Below are 26,790 nucleotides of genomic sequence, written 5' to 3' on the forward strand. Positions count from 1 at the left end.
TAACCTTCGTCGTACCCACTCCTAACACAGTCTTTTGCAAAATGGAGGGGAATATGAATATTGGTCATTTTAGAATTTGAACTATCATGAGTGTTATTCTTATTAATTATTATTCTTAAATACGGCTAAAATCCACGTGACACAATGTCGGAGTTTGCTCGACTACTTTCGAACCCATATGGGGCCTTTTATCATGAGCTGGTTCTTGTAATGTGAAGTGAGCCAAACAAGGGACAGCCGCTCATTATTAAGGGCCCCATATGTAAATAAGGGGACTATTGGCTACTTTCTACTCCGTAAAAATTCATGGTACACGCAGGGTTTGTGAAAAACTGAATTACACGCAGGAAAAAACCGCGTGCCTTAACTGGCAAAATAATAAGAAAATTAAAAAACTTACCCGTGAAGCTCACACATAAGTAGTAAAGAAATAACGTCACACAGAATACAAAAATAAAAAGTAAAAGTAGTGTCCATAATGTCGTCTCGGTAAACGACATGTTACTAAGTTGACCAAGAACGCTTTCGCTTCCCCTAACTATAAAATCACTCATTGATCAAGTTTATAAAATATCGTTTGGAATGTTTACCCAAAAATTTTATATTTTTCTACAAAACTGATTAATGAATTAAATATAAAATAATGTATTGATAGATACGTAATGTTGGTTCAATAAGTAACACTAACTGATGAAAACAGAATAAATTAAATGCCATAAAAAACAACACTAGCAAAATATACCAATTCTCGCAACTCAGTTGTTCTACCGTAAAAAGTAGTGAGATCCATGTCGGTTAATTTAATCTTTCCGTAATAAAAGGACCTTCTGTATAAAGTTATTATGTAATTAGCTAACATAACAACATCACTATATCAATATTAAAAATATTTTATATTTTAAATAAAATAGATTGACTTGGCCATCGCATGAATAAACAATATATCTCACAAGTAATACATATTATTACTGCTCGCTGATAATATTGTATTTGTCGGAGAAAACGTATTTGAGGTACAGAGTTGGCCTGCGAATCAGCCAAACAAAAACTGAATATTTATTCTTGGACTTTGGCGGCACATCTCAATCTTCTAAAGTTGCTTTAAATGGTGTACCAGCTTGCCCCGATTTTCGGTAACTCGGGTAGCTTTTTCAAAACGACGGCAATGTAGACTGAGACGTGAAAAGTAGACTGCTGAATGCGAGATGGATGAAATGGCAACAGGTCTCAGGTGTACTATGTGACCCTCGAATGCTTCTTAGACTTAAGGGTAAAATATACAAAATTGTTGTAAGACCTGTTGTGCTGTATGGATAAGAATATTGGGCGGTGAAAGGGACGTATAGTAAAAGAATGCATGTGAGCGAAATGCGTATGTTGAGATGAATGTGTGTTATACAAGAATAGATAAAATAAGGAATTGGTGCTAGGGATAGGAAAATTGAGGAGTAGAAGGTTAGCTTGGTATAGACATGTAATGCGTAGGGAGGAAAGTCTAGAAACATGTTGAATGTGCAAGTGGAAGAACATAAGAGGAGAGGAAGGCCAAAGAAAAGATGGCTGGATTGTGTGAAAGAGGACATGTGTGTAAAGGAAGTGGATAATGAGCTGACGAGTAATAGAGACGAATGGAAAAGATTGACATATTTTTCCGACCCCACTTAAGGAATGGGAAAGGAGATGATGAATTAATACATATTATATTCAATAAGATTTCTTAAAGCGCTTATCAAGTCAATCTATTTTATATAAAATACTTATAAAAGTTTTTTAATATTGATAATGATGATTTTAGGTCACTATAAGATGTTGTTAGGTTAGCTAATTACGTAATTACTTGAGTTTAACGGCGCTTTTTTTTTGCTCGACTCAGCGTCGGCACTGCCGTGTCCCCAGATTAATTAGACGTTATATACACGATTAAAATAAGGAAACCCGTTACATATAGGGAAAATAAATTCCCAATTATTTTATTTGGACTTGCCCAATTATATTAATATAAAGCGTAAAAATGTTTGATACATAATAAATTAAAATAAAAAAAAACTTAATCTTCATCTATACTATAATATATTATTATAAAAGAAAATTTGTCTGTCGGTCTGTCAGTAAACTTAAAAGGTACTACACGCACACGCATTTTCATGCAGTTTTCACCATGGCTCTATTGATGAAAACTGCATGAAAGAATTGGAGAAATTTAGAGAGAATTGCTAGGACGCAAGAAAATTTTGATGTTAATTATTACCCCATAGTTTTTTTTTAATTTTTTTAAGAACTAGTAAGTATGTATAATAAATATATCACAGCCCGCCCTAGGACTCGAACCCATAACATCGTCTCAAGTAACTTAAGCTAACGACGAGACCGACGAGACAGTTTTAAAATGCTGATACGAGTATGATTTATACTATAGGATGAATGTAGGTATTACGTAAGTGGTAATAATTTGTTCTCTTGACATCTGACCGAGCAGGTCATATTGGTCTAGTCTAAGAACTGGCATTAAAAATTTAAACCCTCATCTGTTATATTTTATAGTGACTAGCGGATCCGGTCAAGCTTCGCTTTTACATAAAGTAATTTCTTCCCTACCATACCCCTAACCTACTAATTAGACTAATTTAATTTAATTTGCATGCCAGAGATGGTCGAATGCATTGTATTATATTTGGATGTATTCAGCAAATAAAGAATTTGTATTTGTTTTGTACCCGTACAACAAACAATTCAATCTTTCCTCTTTTTATTATTAGTATAAATAAGAAATAAATAATATTCATAATGACGCATGCAAATAGGTTACCTACTTAAATTGCGACCAGACTCACTTTTCATACAAAATCTAGGAAATCAAGAACTACATCAAAGGCAACCTAATAGTCAACTTAAGCGTAAAATGATCTTTTATTTGATATATTATACAACAAAATAACTAATGAGGGTATATAAATAACACGAGTCAACTGTTTATACGTATATGGCTGCCCCGCAGTGTTAAAGCATGCAACCTTTACTTTTTAAATTATTTTGGATAATACCATTGTTTATTAATTAACCAATGTGGGAATGAGATTAAATAAATTAAAAAAAAAACATTAAATACTATCCGGCTACGATTAAACTAGACAACCCAATATGTGCAATGTATCAATGTGGATATTCTTTAATTCATTTTTTATCCCAAAGAAATAACAGATGAGGGTATATTTCATATCCCAGATCTCGTACTATTACGTCATATAATCAGTTTAAACTATCGTAAGTACCGTAGACAGAGGAATAAATAGACCGATAGAAAGCATCCATTGCAATCCTTCAAAAAAAACAACATTATACCTACGTGGACTATTAAAAAAGTGTACCTACATAATATACACGTATAGTTAATTATATGCAATTCAAATATAACGAAAAACTAAAAAAAGTAAAATATAACTAAAAAAGTATCTGTCTGTCTGTTGTCCGGTCCAATCTTTGGAACGACTGAGCAGATTTTAATGGATCTTTCACTGAAATATAGAGGAGGTTAATGAGCAACATAAAGGCTACTTTATATACCGGAAAAATCAATAGTTACCGCGGGATTTGTGGAAAGAAAAATTGTTCACGCGGACGAAGTTGCGGGCGTCCGCTAGTAAAGAATGAAATTTTGGGACAAAAGCCATACTACTTATTGAAAATTACTTACCACAAACCACTACAATAGTGAATCGTAAGCAAACACACGCAAACGCTGTTACTACTATCACAATCGGTAAAAAAAGAAAAGGGTAACTACTCATTTTACGAATCAAATTAATAATTTTATTATAGTAGGTATCACTACTTAATCACTGAACACATTATAGGCGCAGGCACACATGTATAAGCACTAAATAGTGAAACCTTTCTTTCGATCTTTACTCTATGTCTCTTTCGCAAACGAATTTCAAAATTCGAACGCATAAAATTACGGTAGTCATTACGAACTGTTCGGTAAAACGGGGTAAGTACTAAAGTATTATAAGCACTTTTATATTGCAGACCGATATTAATATCTTATCTTTTATATTTCGTATCGGGAAACAGGATTTAGAAGTGCTTTTAGTGACGTAAGCCAGTATATTGATGTAGGTGTGTCCTCGTGTGGGTAGAACGGCTACTAAAATATACTCGTAAATTTAAAAAAAAGTTATATTTTATTATATTGTACAATAGATATTTTAGTGAAAATATTATTTTTTTGTTTAGTAATGATGTAATAAAGTGTTTTTTTTTTTATAAATATTATAAACAATAAACAGGATATAACTCTTCTACTGCCATCTGTCATGTTATACAAAGCATTGTTACAACTATTCGACGCTAGAGAGCGCTTATCGATTAAAATTTTATTTTTATAATATTCATCTTATTATATTGAATAAAAATTGATTTTTTTAAAATTAAACAGGTAACTTAAATAATATATTTTTATTTTTATATAAAAGTGTATTTTAAGATAGATCCCCGAAACCTCATATACTGCTATCTATGTATCTATGTATATAATATACAAAACATTGTTACAACTATTCGACGCTAGACAGCACTTATAGATTTAATTTTATATTCTATTTGTAAAATTCTATTGTCTTATTTAAAGTGGCGCAGGTTTTTTTATGGTATATATTCTGTGGTTCCACTATTGTTATTTTGATGAATATTGTAGTTTTTATGATTTTTAAATACCTATTTGTTTAGTCACTTCAGCTTCGCGACACGTTGAGCTATGTCGGTGACTTTAGTTCTTCTGCAGGTGCAGATCTCCTCATTTCTGATTCGATCACACAGAGATATTCTAAACATAGCTCGTTCGATCGCCCGCTGTGTGACTCTGAGTCTTCATATGAGGCCCATAGTTAGCGACCACGTTTCGGAACTTTCAAAACGGTCATCACGGGCAACACGCACTGTTTAAAGACTTTTGTCTTCAGGCACTGAAGAATTTCGAACGAAAAGATATCGCAAAGTTTCCCGAATGCGGCCCATCCGAGTTGGAATCGGCGGTTCACCTCCTTCTCGAAATTGGACCTACTAAACTGGACCATATGTCCAAGGTATATGAATTCGTCTACAATTTCGAGTGCAGCGTTCTCAACTATAACTGGGTGGAGAGATAAATGAGCATCCTACTAATATTATAACCGTGAAAGTTTGTATGGATGTTTGTTACACATTAACGCCGGTACTACTGAACCGATTCAGCTGAAATTTGGAATGGATATAGATTTTACTTTGGATTAAAATATAGGCTACTCTTATCTCAGAAAAAATCATGGTTCCCGCGGAATTTGTCTGGAATTCGTCAAACCTATAAGCGAGACGATTCGTAATGACTCTCGAGGACAATTATTTGTAAACACGTAAAATTGTAAACAAACATTATTACGCGGACAAAGTCACGGGCATCAGTTGATCACAAAAAGTAGAATCATACTTTAAATGGACTGGAAGTCGCTAGACAAATACAAAATTTTATCATCGTCATTTCGTTATCATTTGAATGGCTCAGTCCTCTAGTAGAATAGAATAAGTATGATGCTTTGATCCACCAGACTGCTGCAATAAAGGATGACGGGCTTAGGTTGACAATGTTTTATATTTTAATAATTTCATAATAACAGATATTAGTAATATCATGGACCGATGATTTAACGTGTGCACAGGGATGTAATACCAACAATAATTCAAATTCAAGTCATTCCCATACATTTATCTAGTTTTCGAAGCGTTAGCGATCGTAGAAAAAGAATCAACGTGCCACTTGGCTACAGGGGCTGATTATTTTAAGCTGACCCCTGGAATATGAAGGCGGTTGGTTATTGAATTAAAGAAAATTACTTAAATTAAACTTACTTGCCAAACTCAACTTGATGCACGTGTATATCACGAACACCAAAAAATGAAATATTAAGAAATATATAATAATAAATAGAATTAAATATATATAGGATCAGAATCTACAGGATCAGCATCTGTAGGAACATAATCTGACCTGAGAATATATTTGCTGTCTACAGAATCATTATAATATTCTAAAATTATTTCACGATCCATTATTTAAAATTATTTAATACAGCTACACTTTTAAACTGTATATTTTTAACAAAATGACTTTAAACAAACTTCAATAGTTATTATTATATAAACAATATGCCTTGGTTTGTGTACTGACTCCAATAAGCCAATATTAAATGGTTACTCTATAAATTTACCCAAATTTATACACGATAAGGAAAAACGTTAATGTAAGGAAAACAAACAACTATTTCATATATTCACAAATAGGTACTTATTGTAGGTTTAAAAAGTTAAATTAGTCGTTTAAAAATAATTTCTCTTGCGTTGAGTACCTTACAATTAATAATTATAAAAGTTTCATTTGCATCTATTAATATTGTATTTACGTAAATACTTAGTGAATGAATTGACTGTGATGTTCTAGCCTTCGTCATATAAGAGATAGCTTTCACAGTATACAAGTATGGAGTTTGAATCATGATCGCTTTTGGAGGTAACAGGTTCCACAGTGAGAGACCTTATTACGCTGTCCATGTAAAGGAATAATTAAGTATAGCTTTGTATCCTTCTATATTCTCTTATTATGGAAATCTATCTATCGACTGAGGAATTATGATATCTCATGCTACCCCGATGAAAACATGAAAAATACGCTCTATACTTTTACCTTTAAAGCTACCATGAACTACATACATAAAATAAAATAAAAAAAATAAAAAAGCCTTTTATTTCTTCTTATTTACAATTAATTAGGTAATAAGTATTTTAATTTGTTAATTGATACATTAAGTAATTTTACAATTTTAAAATGTTTATTTATTATATCTTCCCTTTTATTTAAAAGAAGAACCCTTTACGGTGAAGGCCTCCTCCAGGTGCTGCCATTTTGATCGGTCTTTTGCCTTCAGTAGCCAGTTTTTGCCGGTAAAATTTATGATGTCGTCGACCCACCGATAACGTGGTCTGCCTCTGCCTCGTGATCCTTTAGGTCCCGGCCATTTCGTTATTCTGACAGTCCAACGGTCATCTGTGAGTCGAGCGACATGTCCGGCCCATTTCCATTTGGCTTTAAGTGCGAAGGTTAGGGCGTCGATTATTTTTGTTTTCTGCCTGATGATGGAGTGACGGATTTTGTGAATTTTTTTGATATTAGTTATGCTTCGTTCCATAGCTCTTTGGCAAGTCCTAATCATTGATTTAGCCTTCTTGGTAAATTTCCAAGTCTGGCAGCCGTAAGTTAAAGTAGGTAGGATGCAGATGTTCATTATTTTACTTTTCAGCTTCATAGGCATTTGGCTTTTCAATACTTCTTTCATACTCCAAAATTTGTTCCATGCAAATTTAATTCTCCTTTCTATTTCTTCTTCGTTCCTATCATTTTGAAAGGATATTTGTTTGCCTAAATATATATATTTATTTATGAATTCCAGTTGCGTGTTTTCTACTATTATTGGAGTTTCTATATGGTTAGTCATTATTTTTGATTTACTAAAATTTATTTCTAATCCTGCTTTTTTGCTTGCTTCGTTCAGTGAATTCACCATGAGGTTCATTTGCGCACTACTTTCTGAGAAAATGGCTATATCGTCGGCAAATCTCAGATGGCTCAAGTACTTTCCTCGAATGTATATTCCAAGATTTTTCCATTGTAGAGTGCTTAGGGCTGACTCGAGCACGGCTATGAAAATTTTCGGAGATAGGGGGTCACCTTGTTTTACACCGCGTTTAATAGCAAATGGTGGACCTGTTGATTCTAGTTGGATCTTACTTGTGCTATTTTCGTAAAGATGTTTCAGTATTTTTATGTATTCTTGGTTTATATTTAAGTTTAGCAATGTTTTCCATATAGCCTGGTAAGTCAAGCTGTCGAACGCTTTTTTGTAATCAATAACGCCTATGTAGAGCGGTTTCCGGTATTCTTGGAATTTTTCTATCAATATTTCGATTGCGTGTATGTTGTCTATTGTAGAAAATCCAGATCTAAAGCCTGCTTGCTCTATTGGCTGACTCGACTCTATTGTTCCTTTTATTCTTTTCTCTATGAGAGAGGCGAAGAGCTTATAAAGACATGGTAGTATGCTTATTGGACGGTAGTTGGAAATGTTGTGTGGGTTTCCCTTTTTGTATAGCAGTATTATTGTAGATTCTGTCCACTGTCTGGGGGCGACACCTTTCTCTATAATTTCATTAAATAATTTTGTCAGGGGGCATGCTAGACATAAGCCCGCAGTTTTTATTGCTTCGTTTGATACTTTGTCAGAACCAGGACTTTTATCATTTTTCAGCTTCTTTATTTCGCTTAAAACTTCAGTTATATCGAAGGGAATATATTCAGTATGCGATGGCTCTTCATTATAGGCTATATCGTTCATGTGCGTAACGTTTTCTACACGGCTCTCACTGTATAGTTTTTTATAGAAAGCTGTCGCTATTTTAAGTATATCTCTTCGATTATGGACCATATTAGTAGAGTCGTGTAAGCTCGTAATCCATGATTTGTGAGTTCTGAGTTCCTTGTAGGCCTTTTTCATGCTGCTATTACTTGTTAGGTGTTTTTCTATTATATTTTTTCTATGTTCTTCATAGTCTGTTTTGAGATATTTGCTAGTAAGTTTGTAAAGAGCGCTTAACTCATTTTTCATACTTCTAGTTTTAGGTTTGATCTTCTGTAGTTCATACTTTCTTTTTAATAAATCCATAGTTCGGTCATTTATAATTTTGTTTTTTGATTGGTTCGCTGGATTATATGCCAGTTGTTGACTCGTGGTAATAGCGTGGATTAGTTTGTCGTAAAATGTTTGAACTGTATTTTCGTTAATTATCATTAAATTATTGATGGATGTATTAAGAAGTTCTAGGTAAGTTTTTATCTCGTCATCCTGTAGTAATGAACTTTTTGGTTGGTTGCCATAATTTTTTCTTGATTTTTTATGTGCTGTTTGCAGCTGCAGGGTTGCTCTAACCTGTCTGTGATCTGACGAGAACGGTAAGTCGATCACCTCGATGTTAGTGACATTGCCTTTGAGATTTGATAGTATAAAATCTATTTCGTTTTTTGTAGAGCCATCCGGTGATCTCCAGGTCCATCTGCGCTTGTCTTTTTTCTTGAAGAAAGTGTTCAAGATGGGCAAGTTGTTTTCAAATGCGAACTCTATCAACATTTCTCCTCTGCCGTTCCTGGTACCGTATCCGTATTTAATTATCGATTTTTCTCCCGACTTTGCTTGGCCTATTTTTGCGTTAAAGTCGCCCATGACTATAACATTTCGGTTGGACATACATAGAATTTTATAATTTAATAACGCGCTGCCGCGTATTATAGTGTCAGTGACAATTAAATCTGCCATCTGTTACGATAACTACAAATTTGTGGCTAGATAGAGTTAGAAGCTGAAGTGGCAATGGGCGGGGCACATAGTTCGAAGAGCCGATGGACGTTGGGGTCCCAAAGTGCTGGAATGGCGACCCCGCACTAGTAAGCGCAGTGTTGGCCGACCCCCCACCAGGTGGACTGACGACATCAAGCGAGTCGCAGGGATTCGCTGGATGCAGGTGGCTCAGTATCGTGATGTTTGGAAGTCCCTACAAAAGGCCTATGTCCTGCAGTGGACGTCCATCGGCTGATATGACGATGATGATGAGAGTTAGTAGTATTACTTGACAACAGTCAATATCATAGTCAATCAACTAGATTATACTGAATATAAAAAATAAAATCTCATAGTCGTCAAAACACTACACAGACACGAAGTATAATCAGGTTAACTTCATTTGAATAGTAGAAGGAATATTTGACCTACCACGCTGCTGCAATACAGGATGACGGGGTTAGGTTGACAATGTTTTACTTTTTAATAATAACATACTAACAGACATTGATTATAATAACATGGACCGACGATTTAATGTGTGCACAGGGATAACACCGTCAATAATTCAACTTTTTTCAACAAAAATTTGTACTTTAAAATATAAAAATATAATTAAACCCACTGGACCAACGAAGTGGTACTTGAAAAATAAACCATTCTAACTCAAAATGTGACACATAAAGACATAGTAAAAGTGGTGTTTAAAATACTATTATCTTTTCCCACAGAACTCTTAATAACAAGATACTAGAACATTTACAAAATTATTTTTATTTAAGATTTCTATGATTAGTCTTATCTATACTTCTATACTAATATTATAAAGAGGTAAAGTTTGTAAGTATGTAACATTCTTTAACTGGGGTAATCTTCAGAACTACTGATCCGATCTCAGAAAATTCTTTCACCAGTAGAATGCTATGTTATCGAAGAGTGCTATAGGCTATAAGAGTGCTATATTTTATATTTTATAAGAGTGCTATATTTTATATAGGTATCATATATATTAGCCGAGTTATCACAGTTTTTGTAATACAGGTAGGACTGAAAATCCTTTTAAACATACTTATTCGCATGCGCTGCCTTATCTATTGTGTAAAATTGAAATTAATGTATAGAGACTTTATGTATGTATCTTTAAAAGTTCTCCAAAAAAGTCCGCGACACCATATATCTATCTTCTTTATATTAGCAGATTTTGTGTTTTAAAAATTATTAATTTTATATACTTAGGTTTACGTCATTATTTATGCAACTAAACTTAAATCCTAATCCTAAAAGGTAGTGTAGAGGTAGAGGTAGGATAAGGAAGTGGTAGGGTAGGGATAGGATAGAGGTGAGATAGGGATACGGGTGGGATAGAGGTAGGATAGGGGTAGGGTAGAGAAGGGGTAGGGTAGAGAAGGGGTAGGGTAGGAGTTGGGTAGAGTTGAGTTGGGTAGGGGTAGTGTAGGGTAGGGGTAGGGTAGGAGTAGGGTAGGGTATGGTAGGGTAGGGTAGGATAGGGGTAGGGTATGGTAGGGGTAGGGTAGGGGTAGTCGAAAGTTTACATCAAGTGTCAATTAATAAAGGTAATGGACCAAGAGACAGTTGGTTAACACTAGAAAGACGGACGGCGGTCTTTTGACCGATTTTAAAGTTTAGCGGTCAATAATTTCAAAACTATTTATTTTTGTGCTACATCTTCTCGTGACTTTTAACAAAATAGTTCATATTTCAATATTCCATTAATGTTATTACAAATAAACATAAGATTTACCTTCAAAGACGGCGCCCGGTCATTTGACTACGCGGCATTTAATGATATAAACAATATCCAATTGAAGGTAGGTCATAATATTTACTTTATTCTTTTATAGCTTAGGTTGTGACATAGTACTCTTATTGTGAAAAATCATATGAATAGTTACTTTCATTTAGCAAATAATGATATTTAGTTATTATTCAATGTTTACGGTTAGCAACCTTGAAAATTATTACAGTTTCAATCTTTGCCTGATGATCAATCATTTGTGGGCGAAGATATAGAAAGTCAATATGGTTTGAAAAAGTGATAAATACTCTCGAAAACCAAAATTCTAACACTAAATTTAATTGAAACAATTATCTTGCAGACAGATTCAGTCAGTCGTGGCTGTTAGAAAATACATCGTTTTTGTAATCATTATTATTGAATAGAAGCAGGCATCATGTTGCGGTAGCTCATTATAAATGGTAAGCAATTTGTTATTTTGCTATTATCCCCGAAAAATCGACAAATCCAAGCGACACCTATTCCCACATCTGACAATAAAAATCTTCCTCGTGCGTTGAAAACCCAAACCGGCGCAATTGTAAAAATATTATAAATATTGGTAAAAACCATTATGCAGACAACGCAATCTAACATAATAAATTTTAATAAAAAACAAAACAACCGACTTCAAAATCACATAAATGTATCCATTAAACTAAAAAGCAAAAAATAATATTGTACGTGCTACCTTCTGATCAATTTGAAGGCGGTGCCAAGCCAGTGACGTTTTAATTAAAGCTGTTCCCAAAAGAACCACGTGAAAGGACTGTCTGAAAATACTAAATCTTTATGACTATAACGGCTTAAGTAGATGCATCACTGTCTTGGCACCGCCTTCAAAATAATAAAAATTAATAAAATTGAAATGTCTGTTTCTAATTTTAAATAAAAATATATGACTAATAATATGTATGTTTAATCCGGCTAATCTTTGAAACAACTTCACCTACTTTGATGGGACGCTGACTGGCAGATAGCTAATGATATAAGGAGTAACATGACTATAATAATTTATCTCCATATTTCCACAGAAACGGGGACTACGAGAGTCAAACCGCGGGGCATCCGCTAGTTGTAAATAAATAAATATATGAGTTTAACTCGTTATAAACAATGTTATTACAAATCAAGTAATGTTAGAAATAATCGAATGTTAGTTCAGCATTTTCTAAAGATGACAAATTTATTTGAAATGTAATAGTCATAAATAAAAAAAAAATACTCATAAATAAAAATTTAATTACCATGACGCTCCTTTTGACCGTCTTTCTAGGTAAGAATATATTTCTGTCTTTCTAGTGTTAATAATCTCACTTGAATAAAGAAAAATAATTGAACTTACCTGCAAAACTCCTCCTGTAAATGTAGATCATAACTAACACTGCAAGTAATATTAAAAAAAATAAAGGAATGTAAAGAAATGTTAGTTGTAGATCAGAATTTATAGGATCAGCAGCGAAGGGATCAACAACTACAGGATCAACAACTACAGGATTAACAACTACAGGATCAGCAACTACAGGATGAGGAAATACATTATCAAAATCTATAGGATCAGACTTTGACTTTGACATGATAGTCATCATCACTCTGTCTATATTACCATGTTTTAAAATCGACATATTTACGCGACCCATTATTTAGAATTATTTAATACCGGTACACTCACACTCTATATTTTTAACAATATAACTTGGGATTTCTTGAACAAACCTCAATATTTATTTTATTAAATTGTATATTACAAACAATATGACGTTGGTACGTGTACTCTACTCCAATATTAAATAGTTAATATAAATTTACCCAAACTTATATACTAGAAAACAAGGAAAAACCTTAATGTAAGGAAAACAAATAGGTAATTATTTTATAAATTTGTAGTTACCAGATATTTTTATCACAAATACGTACTACTGATAATCAATTATTTTAAAATAGTTTCCCGTTTTCGTTAATAATTATTAAAGTTTCATCATCATCATTTTAAACAACCCATATTCGACTCACTGTTGAGCACGAATCTACTCTCAGAATGAGAGGGTAACCCCTCTCATTCACTCATAATAAGTTGGGTTATGCCTTATTCCACCATACTGGCCCAATGTGAATTAGCAGACTTAACACACGTAGAGAATAAGAAATTTCTCAGCTAAGTATGCAAGTTTCTTCATGATGTTTTCTCTTCACCGTTTGAGAGACTTGATATTTAACTTCTTAAAATGCTTAATTCTTAAAGTTAGAGGAGCCTACGACGGAAAGGAAATGCCCCGGATCGGATTCAAACCTATGAAAGCATATTCTGTTTTTAGTGCCTACGCTCGCCTAATCAAAAGCAGAGGTTATATAGGCTATCAGTATCACGTCATCGTAAAAGTTTCATTTGTGTCTAATAATAATGTATTTACGTAGGCACCTACTTGGTTAATGAATTGGTCTGGCCTTCGTCATAAAAGAGATTGAAAGATTGACAATCTATAGCTATGACACAAGTATGAAGTTTGAATCATAATTACGTTGGGAGGTATTGTTTCGGCACAAGTTAGGCCTTGCCTGCAATTTTACCTGATGGTAAGTGATGATGAAGTCTAAGATGGAAGCGGGCTAATTTTTTCTATAAATGTATCTTTCTATAATCTGTTATCAACAGACTCTTTCACTTAGTTACATTTTAACCTATATCGATAGATAGGTTCCCATCGACTGACGAATTATGATTTCTCTTAAGTGTAAATCGTATTTTTCATGTTTTTATCGGGATACCTAAAAAAACATGAAAAATACGCTTTACACAATGAACTTTCGGCGCCACTATGATCTAATTTACGTTAGCTTACTTTACTTTAGAATATTATGAGTATAGGTCGAAAATTTTTTAGCTTATATATCGATAATGCGTATACCGCATATATTTTTGTGTTATTGAAAATAAGATCTGCCATCTATTGCGATAACTACACAATGTGGAAAGATAGTGTTACTCGACAACAGATGGCGCTTATACATATAATTTTATTAGCGTACAAAATATTTGAATCATATTACCCAGTAATATTTGGACTTCGTACGTGTGGAAATAAAGCTTCTTCTAAATATTATTTTTAATGTCCATCAAATTCACTGAAACGAGACCTACATATAAATAGGTACCTAATGCTAGAAAATTACCTGAAAATCGTTAGCTAAAAGAATAAACAGTCATCCTAACTTTGCTCAGTATAAGATATCACCATTAGATTGTAAAATACGTTACTTTATAATCTCACTCGTGATATTATAATCTACCGTCATATTGTGAACTGTAAATACTGATTACAATTTAACTTGTTATTTTTCGGTATATTTTTTATTAATAAATCTATCGGAAGTGAAACCGTTAAATTGCAATCTTAAAACGTCAACTGTCTCAACTTGCCCCTGATTGGCCGCCCTTACATCAGACCGTTTTGTGTCCATAGAGTTAGAAATGAAACACATATGTACCGGCGATTTAGCGTTCCGGTACGATGTCGTGTAGAAACCGAAATGGGTGTGGATTTTCATCCTATGCTTAACAAGTTAGCCTCCTTCCATCTTAGATTGCATCATCACTTACCATCAGGTGAGATTGCAATCAATGGCTAACTTGTAAAGGATAAAAAAATACCTATTGTACTTACATTTGTTTGTTTGTCCTGTAACACTTCCAAATTATGTAGATTAACGTAAAAAAACTCAAAATCATAGGTGTCAGTATTAATTTGAGAGAAACCGACGTCACCACATCGCGAGGAATTTCAGAGGAATTCATTTTATTTATATTATTGCAAACACTTTCACATCATTAATAAAAATTCTAATAAAAAAATCTAATAATAATAATCTTCACCAAGCAGAATAATTTCAAACCTTTGTAGCAGTATATAAAGTTTTTAATTCTTATATTTAGTTAAGTAAGAGAATTTGTTTTTTTTTTTGCTTTTCAGCTTTAGTGAAAGGTTACGGTTAACCTGATCGTAAATGAGGAAATGGTCATTTATCAGTGTTTTAACATTATCAGCATTATCTTAATGTAAATGAACTGAATGTTTGCAATAAAGATTACATTACAATCTAATGGGAAAACTTGTGTAATCATAATTTTAACGTGTGATGTATCAGTAATATCTAACTGAGTAGTTTACATTTTTTGTAATTGCCTTTTGTATCCCACTTCTGTACTATACTTTTTCCGTCTTATTATTTGTTTTTACCCGACTACGGCGAAGCCAAAAGCGAGGGTCATGATTTTGGCAGTCTATGTATGTATGTATGTTCCATCGTAGCGCCTAAACTACTGAACCGATTTTAATAAATGAGGTGTCAAAAGATTCGTTATTTCAAATTGACATATATGCTATATAAATTTTATAAAAAAATTATATGACAGAATTTAAACCTCATATTCTAACCTCGAAAAAAATTAAATCGAGAAAATCACTATGTGTTTGGTATCAAACGAAAGGTCTTGGCGAGCACATTACAGATATGTATATACCTATATCATATTATTCAAGTCAAAATGTATCTTTAAAATGCGATCGTAAAGTTCTCGCGGTCCAGTCGTTTCTTATCAGAATGCGACGATGTAGGTATTCGTAGGTACTAGTAGATATTGCAAGGCTAGACTCAATCGGGTAACGGAAAAGTATTAAATAAAATATAAAGTTTAAAAACTATAGCCCGACTACGTTAAAAGGGGTCTAAAAAGAACGAAACGAGAAAATATTTCAGATTGAAATAGATAAATGCATAGGAACAAAAATGTTTATGGTAGAGCCATGGTCACACCGACTGTATCCGGTCTAAGAGATTATGCCAGGAACACATCTATTTTAAACATAGGTACTCGTACATATGAGGTATATAACGGGTGCGACCATGGCTTTACCGTGACCAATTTTGTTCGTATGCATTTATCTATTTCAATCTGAAATATTTTCTTCTTTCGTTCTTTTTAACCATTCGCTGCCCGCGAGTATTTTATCGGTGAGCCCGTCTACGTTGAAGAAGCCGACAGTCAGGGAATGCGGTTTTAATCTGAGCGGAATGCGGTGAGCCATTTAAAAAAATCTTTATATTCCTCTATCGCGCAGAGCATGATACTGTGCTCGCCTATTGCCCTTAGTTTACTTTATATTTTTTTACATGTCACGTAACGGATATGGTGGGCGACCGGTCGTCCATTTAGGAGTCAAGTGGTTAAACCCCTTTTTACGCAGTCGGGTTATAGTTTTTATACTTTATATTTTATTTCTTAAGTTGTGGTATACAAATAAAGTATTTCGCGATGAATAATGCTCCGTATTCCGCGGACAGCACATAGAACCAATGTATCGGTGCTAAAACAACTTAACATCTCGAAGAGGCCACCACCTTCTTCAGAGGATCCTCGAGTACTTCGGCCATTGCCAGGAGAGAAGGAGATATTTAGAGAAACAAGTTATCGTTGGCAAAGTGGAAGGAAAGAGACCTCGAGGACGTAGCCTGATGCGTTGGTCAGGCCAAATCCGAGTCACTCTCGACACCAAAGTACACGAGGCTCTGCAAGTCGCGAAAACCCGAGCCACATGGCATCGTCAAGAAAAGCTTGTGTTAGGGGTCACGAGCCTCAGTAATGAGGAATATGACGCAAGGAAGAAAGGAACAAATAAAGTATAAATTAATTTATATTATCGCAGGCTTGTAGTCCCTACTCGACAATGGCGAAGTCAAAAGGAAGGATAATGATTTTGGCAATTTATGTATGTTTGTACTGATCCGATTTTAATAAATGAGGTGTCTAAAGATTCGTAATAATAGCCCAGGAGACAGGTAATATTATAAATCATGTACATAATGGTGATAATAAATAGTCGAAAACTTAAAGTTAGAGTTACGAGAGTTCTAAACACGCCTTGGTCTGATAAGAGCCCACAACAAACTCAGCCAAGACTTTTTGTAATTTATTAATCTGTGTTTGTAATGTTCAATTTTGCGTTTCGGTTCTATATAATACGAGTAGCTGTAACTATGTTATAGTGATGTGCTGCATCCTTGAAAATGTACATCCGCGGATATGGATCCAAATACGGATATCAACTCAAAATCCGCGGATACCGATCTTATCTTTCTTACACAATCGAAGACGGTAGCGAGAATTAACGATAGTTAAGTCCCACGCCGCCACGAAAAGCTATTTTTTTTTTTTTTTTTTAAAGAATACTTATTTGCAATATCTTTTAAATTATGACCAATATTCCCATTCCCCTCCAACTAGTCGGAAAAGACTGTACTAGGAGTGGGTACGACAATAGACCAACGGGGCGGGAATCGAACCACCACCCCACGGTGATGAGTCCGACCGCTCTTACCGTTGAGCTATTGAGGCTTATTGAGGATTAAAATATACCAATAATTAACGAATACGGATGTCCGCAGGATAAGTATACAGCTATTCGGTACATCACTATAGTATATTAGCAAATAGCAATCTCTTGATTTACTACAATCTTGACGTAACATAACGCCATTGAAAAGTAAATAAATTCTTATTCAATCTTCCTTAAAACGTACCTACACCTAAACCTTGATCTTGAAAAGAAAAGTAAACAACCTAAGACGAAGTACTATACGGGCGTACTGCCTCTATTATCATCAATGGAGTGAGCTCAGTTCTTTGTCTACTTATTATATTATATTTCCGTGTTATGGTAAACATAACTCATTCGCACTAACACACAGTTATAGTTAATCCAGTTAGGTAGGTTCAATTTCGAGAAAGAGGCAAACCGCCGAATCCAACTCGGCTGGGCTGCATTCGGGAAACTTCGCGACATCTTTTCGTCCGAAATTCCTCAGTGCCTGAAGACAAAAGTCTTCGAATGCAATGGGCGGGGCACATAGTTCAAAGAGCTGTTTTCCAAGTATTCATGTCCTCGGTCTTATACGACCTATTAAAATTAACCAGTGTGGATGCTAACATTTTTCTGGTTAATAGGGTAATTGAGTCATATCAAACTATATTCGTTTTAAATAAATTAAAATTTAACATTCCTCATTCCTAATAAGACAGGTACAAGTTGATTTAAAAATTACTAACGGGTTTCCCCAGACGATAGATCTCTGTGTATCTTATCATTTATCACTTAATAGCACTGCGATCTCGTTTTACACTGTTTACGTAATACAATACTGATAAAAAACTTCAAAATATAGATGCTCTACCATAATCTATAATATATAGTGCAGGGGTAGGGCAGGGCTAGGGTAGGAGTAGGGTAGGAGTAGGGTAGGGGTAGGGTAGAAGTAGGGTAGAAGTAGGGTAGGCTTAGAGGTAGAGAAGAAGCGCACATAAGACAAAGCGAAGCTTGACCGGGTCCGCTAGTTCTAAATAAAAAAAATGAGTAAGGCATACCTAAAAATATAAACTTTGTGGCATTTGGGGTAATCCATAGATCCAGAGATCTACTGAACAGATTTTATAAATTATTTTATCACTAGAAAGCCACGTTATTTGTGAGTGTCATAGACTATATTTTATTCCCGTATTCCTACAGGAACGGGAAATATGCGGCTGAAACCACAGGGCGTCAGTTAATTCTAAAATAAAATCATCAATCAATAAATAAACACAAAAGTTCAATAAAAATAACTTTTTTGTTTATGGTCGGTAAAAAACATTTGCTCCTAATTCAGTAAATAGTCTGTGGGCAATTTTCAGAAGGTGGCTAATAACTGTCATTTCTGATGAGTAAAAGCTAAATTGGCAAACCTCATTGTGCCGATTCGAAGGTCGCCACTCGACCGGTCACATGACCGTGTGATAAAGCACTCGATTTTCTGAAGGGTCTCGTGATACCGATCTCAATCACGCGGTAACAATTTGCAATGTATGTCGACAAAAAATCCATTTAAGTATTTCAAGGAACAAAATCTCATACGTTCTCTCTGCATTGATTTATATCTTGAATCTATATCAGAATGGTTATGACGACTAGGTTTGAATATATTGATTTTTATGATATTACATCTCCGATACCAACGCTGATTGATCTAGACGCCCAAAAAACGTCCTTTACGATCCTGACGATGACATAACGAACGACAATGCTTCCCAGGCAACGAAAACACAAGCTACACAGCGTCTTCGCCGGCGAAGACGAGGTCTTCGATATCTAACGTCACCCAGACGTGGGCTTTTTAAACTCACGATCTCGGTGGCGCCCGGACTGATACACTGAAGCCAAAACACCCTTCCCGAACGGCCCTCTAAGCCGAGGTCCGAGTCTCAAAGGAGACGCCCTTTGAGAGTCGTTCCGCCCATCTACTCTGCTTCTGCCTTCGGGTACCATCAGGCGATGCTTCTGCGCTCGCCGCAAGAACGAAGAAGAAGATCCATGCAAGTTATTTGGTTGGCACAAACACAAACAAATCAACCAATCGCCTACAGTAGTGGTATTGGTAGAGATAGAAGTTAAAGCCAAAGCCACGACTTTTATAAAATGGCTTAGGTCAGCCCATTACAGGCTCTCTTAGTGAAATAAATGATTGAAACACATTAAAAATATTCGTCTTGATTTTAATAAAAACAGCGGAGATAGTTGATATACGAGTACAATTATGACCCAAACGCGAGAGATTTTACTTGACGTTGAGTTTTGACGACCTCCGTGGCGCAGTGGTATGCGCGGTGGATTTACAAAACGGAGGTCCTGGGTTCGATCCCCGGCTGGGCAGATTGAGATTTTCTTAATTTGTCCAGGTCTGGCTGGTGGGAGGCTTCGGCCGTGGCTAGTTACCACCCTACCGGCAAAGACGTACCGCCAAGCGATTTAGCGTTCCGGTACGATGCCGTGTAGAAACCGAAAGGGGTGTGGATTTTCATCCTTAAAAAAAAGAATAAAAATAAAAGAATAAAAAAAAAAAAAAAAACTTAAAATTGATAGAAATTAATAGAGTCAACAAAATAAAATAAAACACACTAAAGCCTAGTAGTTCTCAAAGTTTCGTGTTAATTCCTTTGCAACCTATAAAACATTTATTGCTGAAGATTTTTTTTAAATAATATTAGCCATATCTTTTAAATTTGACCAATATTCTCATCTCCTCCAACTTGTCGGGAAAAACTAAATTAGGAGTGGGTTCGAGAAAAGTACAACAGGGCGGGGATCGAAACACCACCCCTCGGTGACGACTCCGACCGCCCTTACCGTTGAGATAATGAGGCTCAGTTTAACCATGAACTGTATCCTACAGTCCACAAGTACAGGCACCTACGAGTACCTACTATTTTCCTTACACGTTACATACGTAGATACGTAGATACGTCAAAAACTTATTTATACTTTAAGATGATCGTAAGGTTGAGAATGACGCAAATTCCGGCCTAATACAAAAAAATATGTTGTCTCTCGCGTATTAAGTCGTAGTTATCTAATAGATAAACGTTGCAAGTTGTATGTTTAATGAAAATATTGTGTTCGTTCAAAGATATACATATAGCGGGTTCCTAGTTATATTGTTTTCAATTGTAGAATGTATTACGTAAATTATGTATTTACTAATGTATTTTTTTATTCAATGATTAGTAGACGCCGCACGGTTTCACCCGCGTGGTTCCCGGTTCCGTTAGAATACAGGAATAAAATATAGCCTATAGCCTTCCCCGATAAATGGGCTATCTAACACTGAAAGAATTTTTCAAATCGGACCAGAAGTTCCTGAGATTAGCGCGTTCAATCGAACAAACAAACAAACTCTTCAGCTTTATAATATTAGTATAGATACCATTGACTGTGATCTCACCTGATGTTAAGTGACGATGATCTGATGACTTTTTTCATTCTTTACAAGTTAGCCCGTGACTACAATCTCACCTGATGGTAAGTGATGATGCAATCTATGGAATCGGTCTGAGTAGTTAGGAGTAGGATAAAAAACCCTTTTCGGTTTCTACACGACATCGTACCAGAATGCTAAATCGCTTGGCGATACGTCTTTGCCGGTAACTAGCCACGGCCGAAGCCACCCACCAGCCAAACCTGGACTAATTAAGAAAACCTCAATGCATCAAAGGTCATCAAAATATTGTCAACGTGGAAAACATTTTTCCTCGTGTTTTCAATGAAACGAAGATTGTAGTATCTACGTACGCACTAGAACTGAAAATTTTCAGCGATAAATTGGACGTTATTTCCCTTTCTCTTGAGGAAACGTTCTTGCTAACTTCACAGAACAATAAGACGGAGAAATCTGTAATTAGATGCATCCTCGATGAAATAGCTCTGCGTAGTTCATTTCCTTAACTATTTCTGTATTTCCTTGTCAATGGTTTGAAATGTGCTGCAATCAACAAACTTAGAGATTTAGAATGAAAGGCAATTTATTCATTGGATAGAAGTAGGCAATACGAAAGTTCTTTAAAAAATAAATTGTTTTTTATACTGTATGTAGGCACACGTTCACAATCACTAGTCCCATTATAATCTTTACCAAACAACAGTAGGAATGATGACAGTTTTTAAATTGTATTTAAATTAAGAGTATGCTAATAGTAAAGCAATTTTGTAAAAGTAACAGGGTATCTGCGATAATTACTTACGGAGCTACAGGGATTTAAAGGATCAGATTTGCGGCGCTGCCGCGGATCCCTGAAAAACGCCCCATACAAAATGGTACGAATTAATGACGTCGTAGGCACATAATGACCGTTAGATTTGTACGGACGGTCAAACAAAATTACTAATATCTTTGTTATTTGTGCGTTTATGTTTATAGTTCATTTATTGAAAAATGTCACATTTAATGTAAGGAAGCTAAAACTGTATGAATTTTCATCTAATCACGATAAAAGATTTTGAAATTTTATAATCTTATTTATTTTGCAAATACCTTATTTACCCGAATGTATCATAAAAAAATCAATATATTCAAACCTAGTCATCATCCCCTTTAACATTGTTGTTTGATGGCTAATTGTCTTAATTTCTTTTAGTCGCATAGTAAATAACGAAACTTATTAATTAAACAAATAATACCTACCTAAATATTGTCTACAAAGCCGAGTTGGGTGTTTAGGAAGTGTAAAAACATTGTGCATGTGTGCGCTGTTTGGAGTAACTAAATTCGGATCACTTTTTGCTGTGATTTTGTAGGTAGGTACGTAACATATCAATACTTGTTTGTTAGATTGTAATGAATAGGCTCAGAAACTACTGGACTGATTTTAAAAATTCTTTCACCATTCGAAAGCTACATTATCCACAAGTAACATAGGCTAAATTTTATTTTGGAAAAAAATAGGGTTCCGTAAGATATTTGGGTTTTTCGGACACATGGTGTAAAAAATCAACCAGAAAAGTAGGCTAGGGGTTGGCTAGGAGTAGAGTAGGGGTAGGGGTAGGCTAGGGGTTGGCTAGGAGTAGGGTAGGGGTAGGATAGGGGTAGTTGAAAGTTTACATCGAGTTTCACGCGGACGAAGTCGCGGGCGTCGGCTAGTCTAGTATAAAATATCGTTGTTACGATCTGATTGTGATCATTTATAGCATTGGGTCTATGTGTTTAAGCTAGTCTAGCTGCTAGCTGCTAGTCTCTCCTATATGGAGAGTGTCCTGACACATATACACATGTCTGGTATAGACACATAATAGTAGCCCACTTTCAATAGGCTTATGATCCATGATATATGATGAGATATTTTCCATGATAAGCCAACGATTCACAGCGCTGTAACTGTACAGAATGCAGGGGCTGATGTTTTAAGTGGAAAACTAACACACACAACATTTCACAGAGCGTTTATTTGTTATCACGTTCACAGTTCAATGAGCCCCACGTGGGCTCACATAACTTTATATGGGAAATATGAACGATGGTGTCGGTCGAATGAAGCATATGCAGTGGAGTGCACAAGATTTTTAACTAGGGTATGTCACTATCAGTAAAAATTGGAAAATTCCTTGTCCAACTATGTATTCCGTGGTCCGACATTTTTTTTTTTTTTTTCGTATCTGCCGGTCAGTACAGAACCGCAGAGCATTTCTTCGTACTGACTTTCCATTTTTCATTTCTCTTTCTCTTTCTTTTCGGCCCGTTCTCTTTCCTCTCTCCTTATCATGATAGCTCTCAGCATCTGCGAGTACTTCCTCCATTCCTCCTCATCTGCTAGCATGCGTGCAATGAGGTTTTGCGCTTCCACCTTTCCCATTGGCCCCTGGGCTCCTGGTCTTAGATCAGCGCAGCCCGTACACTCGAAGATCGCATGTCTCGGGGTGTCCTCTTCGACGCAAAAATAGCGTAGAGGTAAGTATTGAAGACCCCGTGTCCACTTAGCGCCTGAGTTGGCCACCGGTCTACTTCCCCATGCTTTCGTTTGTGCCATCTTTTCAGGTCGGGGATAAGCTCACGTGTCCATGTCCCTTTTCCTGTTCCCGTCCACTCGCTTTCCCATTCAGTGAGTATGTCCTCGCGTACTGCTATTGGTGTACTCTCCTTCTTTTCAAATAAAGTTGCTCGCTCTTTCACAAGCTTGGCTACAGGGATAAGCCCCGCTATAACCAGCACAGCTTCCGTTGAAATTGTACGGTAAGCACCGCTTATCCCTATTGCAAGTCTTCGTTGTACTGACTCCAGCTTTTTGCGATATAGCTCCACCTTCATAGCTCCGGAAAACAGGGGGGCGCCATAGAGAATTGCGGATTATGCGACTGACGCCAGCACCCTCCGCTTACCAGCTCTAGGGCCTCCTTTTCCGTGGTCCGACATAGTTTTGTATTGAGTTCCTATGGTAGGCAGTGCTTTTTTGCATCTATGAAGTGCACGCCACTGTGCATATGCTGTCTAATAATTACACCGTAAACCATACCCTAGAGTCCAGAACACAGCAATGCTGCGTAGCGGATGAAATAAGTATCGCGAAAGTACTTCCCCGGATGAGCTATTCGTTCAATTCTAATTTTCACGGAAAAACAAAATTAATTGTTGACTAAGGCTAATTGTTTGCTGGGTAAACATTTTCGATTCTATGCTGGTTATTATGGTGTTTACCACATAAATGCTAACAATGATTATTCCATTTAGGTATCATTTCATAAACGAGCTCATAATTTGGTTGTAAAGCCATACTTAAGCCATTCTTTTATCGTGTTTGATATCTTTTCAATGCTTTAAAATTGGGGTCAGTTGGTTGCTAAGAGAGAAAAACATTTTTTTATTTTTTATTCGCACGATAAATCCTTTTTCATATTGATTTTTTATAAAAATCTGTACAGTGGACATAATCTATTTATAGAAGATGGCTTTTGATATATTAGTAAGGTACAACACACATTGGTACATTATACATGAAATAACTATATAAAATAAGTATACCTAATTTAAAAAGCCTTTCAGCCAAAGGTATGATGGGGTTAAATAGGGGTTGAAATATATGAAAGCTTTGCAAGCTATATTAACAGTCATTTTAAGTATTAATAAAAGTTATAAAATATAAAATGTATTAGAGTTAAAAAGGGTATGAAATTTTACAGATTTTGACGCGGACGAAGTCGCATGCGTCCGCTAGTTACACAATAAATAATTCCTATAAAATAAAGACTTATAAGATCATCAAGTCTTAGGTTTCACTCATCCAATTACCAGCCGTAATACTATTAAGTTCTTATTAATTTATGACTCCTTTGGCCCTTGTAAGATTTCTATTGGCACGCCGAGTAAACTTAACCAGCTAAAGGTTACTTACGCAACCATTGTGCAACCATAATCATGTTAAACAGTGCACGTCGCATGAGTTTACTAACAGAATAACTGCTAATGCATGTAATGTCTGACACCGACGATCAAGCATAATTGATCGTCAGTGGCTGACATTACATGCATAGCGGTGACTGTCTCGTTGACCCAGTGGCCGATGGCTTCGGGTCACGAGGTCTTGGGTTCTACTCCCGGGTCCTGATAAGAAGTACTGAGCTGTTCGTTGTTTTAAAACAATTTCAATGAGTATTCTCAGTCCAAGCCTTCACGCAGGTCCAATGCGGGCTAACAGTGTTTTTGAGTAGTCGGATTTTATTTTTTAACTTTTTTTATATCTTAATATACGGTTTAAAAAGCTATAAATGTCAGCCAATAAACACTTCGATTGCATCAAAGATTTAATACTGATTCAAGCGAGGTCGTAAAAAAGAACGGAATATTTTAGAGGCGGTCTACAACACAGCGAGATGTTAGGCGCTTCACAGACGTAGACGTTTATTACTAACATTATACACCACAAAAGTAATCTTTATACCGAAGAAGACATTTAAAAAGACAATATCGACTGTTAAATAAAAGGACCGTTTTGCATATATATCTTGCAATAAATTACACGCGTTACTTTTTACTATTTTGAATAAAACAAAATATTCGTTGCTATTTTGTCAGTCAACGCAACGCAACGCAGACTAGATTTCTGATTCTTTGCTAATCGTTTCGAGCTATAGAAACGTATTTATCGTAAACTTGTTATTTTTCCCTTGTAAAAAACTACGAAAAGTTTATTAGATTATAATATTTTTTTTATAAGACGAAAGTCTTCGAACAGTGATGACCTCCAGATCCAAAACTTGGTCGCTAACTTTGGGTCTTATGAGAAGGCCCAAAGTCACTGAGTTGCGCAGAGTTTCTCTGCGTAAACGAATCAGAAATGGGGAGATCCGCAGAAGAACTAGATTACTGATATAGCTCAGTGAGTCGTGAATACATCAAGCGGATAGCCGCTGGATGCTGGCGGCTCGAGACCTTTGTATTTGGGAGTCCATGCAAGAAGATGTCCAGCAGTGGACGTCTATCGGCTGTTAATGATAATGATGATGAAATCGTTAGGAATTGTAGACGTCTCGTAGCGTATCCGTTTGTGAAGGGCTTAAGGCCGTGAGATTTAGCTTAATAAATAGTTTGGTATAAGTTAGACAAGCACTTGAATCTCTTGCAACATACGGTTGAAGGTCGGAGTATCAGTCGAATCGTACATACATTATTAGGCTTGTGAGATTTTTTGCGTGATAGTTTCTGCTTACTGGAGTTATCTATACTTCAAAATACATACATAATTACATACTACATTTTGCAGCGATTTGGCTGAAATTTAGAATGAAAAATTTCATCCCGGAAAAATCCATGGTTCCCCAAGTTTGTGAGATTGTAATCTCTGAATCTACCGATAGTGATTTTGAACATTCATAATAGCAAATAGTAAGTCACTTTATTTGTGAGTATCATTGACTATATTTCATCCTTATAACGAGTCGATTAAAAGAAGAGTTATTTATGCAAAAAAATCAGAAGACGCTACGAAATTATGCAATCTTGTGCGACAATCAATATTAATTAATGCATACCTACTCAAAATTCCTGCATTTAATACAATAATATAATTATTTATGCACAATATAATTATTACATTATTCGGAATTTCAGAATAACGTCAGATCGATTATATAATTAATTATTTTACTGAGATTCAATGTCAAATACAAAATTGCTAGCAATAAAACTGGATAAGATTAATTGGTAAACCATTATTTATCTTTTCCTATAGGAACA

The 26,790-nt window shown here is 35.4% G+C and overlaps 1 protein-coding gene across 5 annotated transcripts in view; it reads right to left on the reverse strand.

Moving 5' to 3' along the window:
• The window catches only part of LOC112043745 (uncharacterized), a 62,561-nt gene that overhangs the window by 26,914 nt on the left and 8,857 nt on the right, over positions 1-26,790 (reverse strand). Inside the window, exon 1 of one of the 5 annotated variants that reach the window (XM_052886985.1) lies at positions 12,554-12,958. The exons of 2 other annotated variants lie outside the window; for them this stretch is intronic. In XM_052886985.1, the coding sequence (XP_052742945.1) occupies positions 12,554-12,848 (295 nt within the window). In that variant the 5' untranslated portion in view covers positions 12,849-12,958. Of the gene's footprint in view, positions 1-400; positions 665-3,691; positions 4,006-12,553; positions 12,959-26,790 lie in introns of those variants that run through there. 2 more of the 5 variants (XM_024079300.2, XM_052887008.1) reach the window with 2 other exon arrangements.

This window comes from Bicyclus anynana, chromosome 2 (genome assembly GCF_947172395.1).
Source record: "Bicyclus anynana chromosome 2, ilBicAnyn1.1, whole genome shotgun sequence".
NCBI lineage: Eukaryota > Metazoa > Arthropoda > Insecta > Lepidoptera > Nymphalidae > Bicyclus > Bicyclus anynana.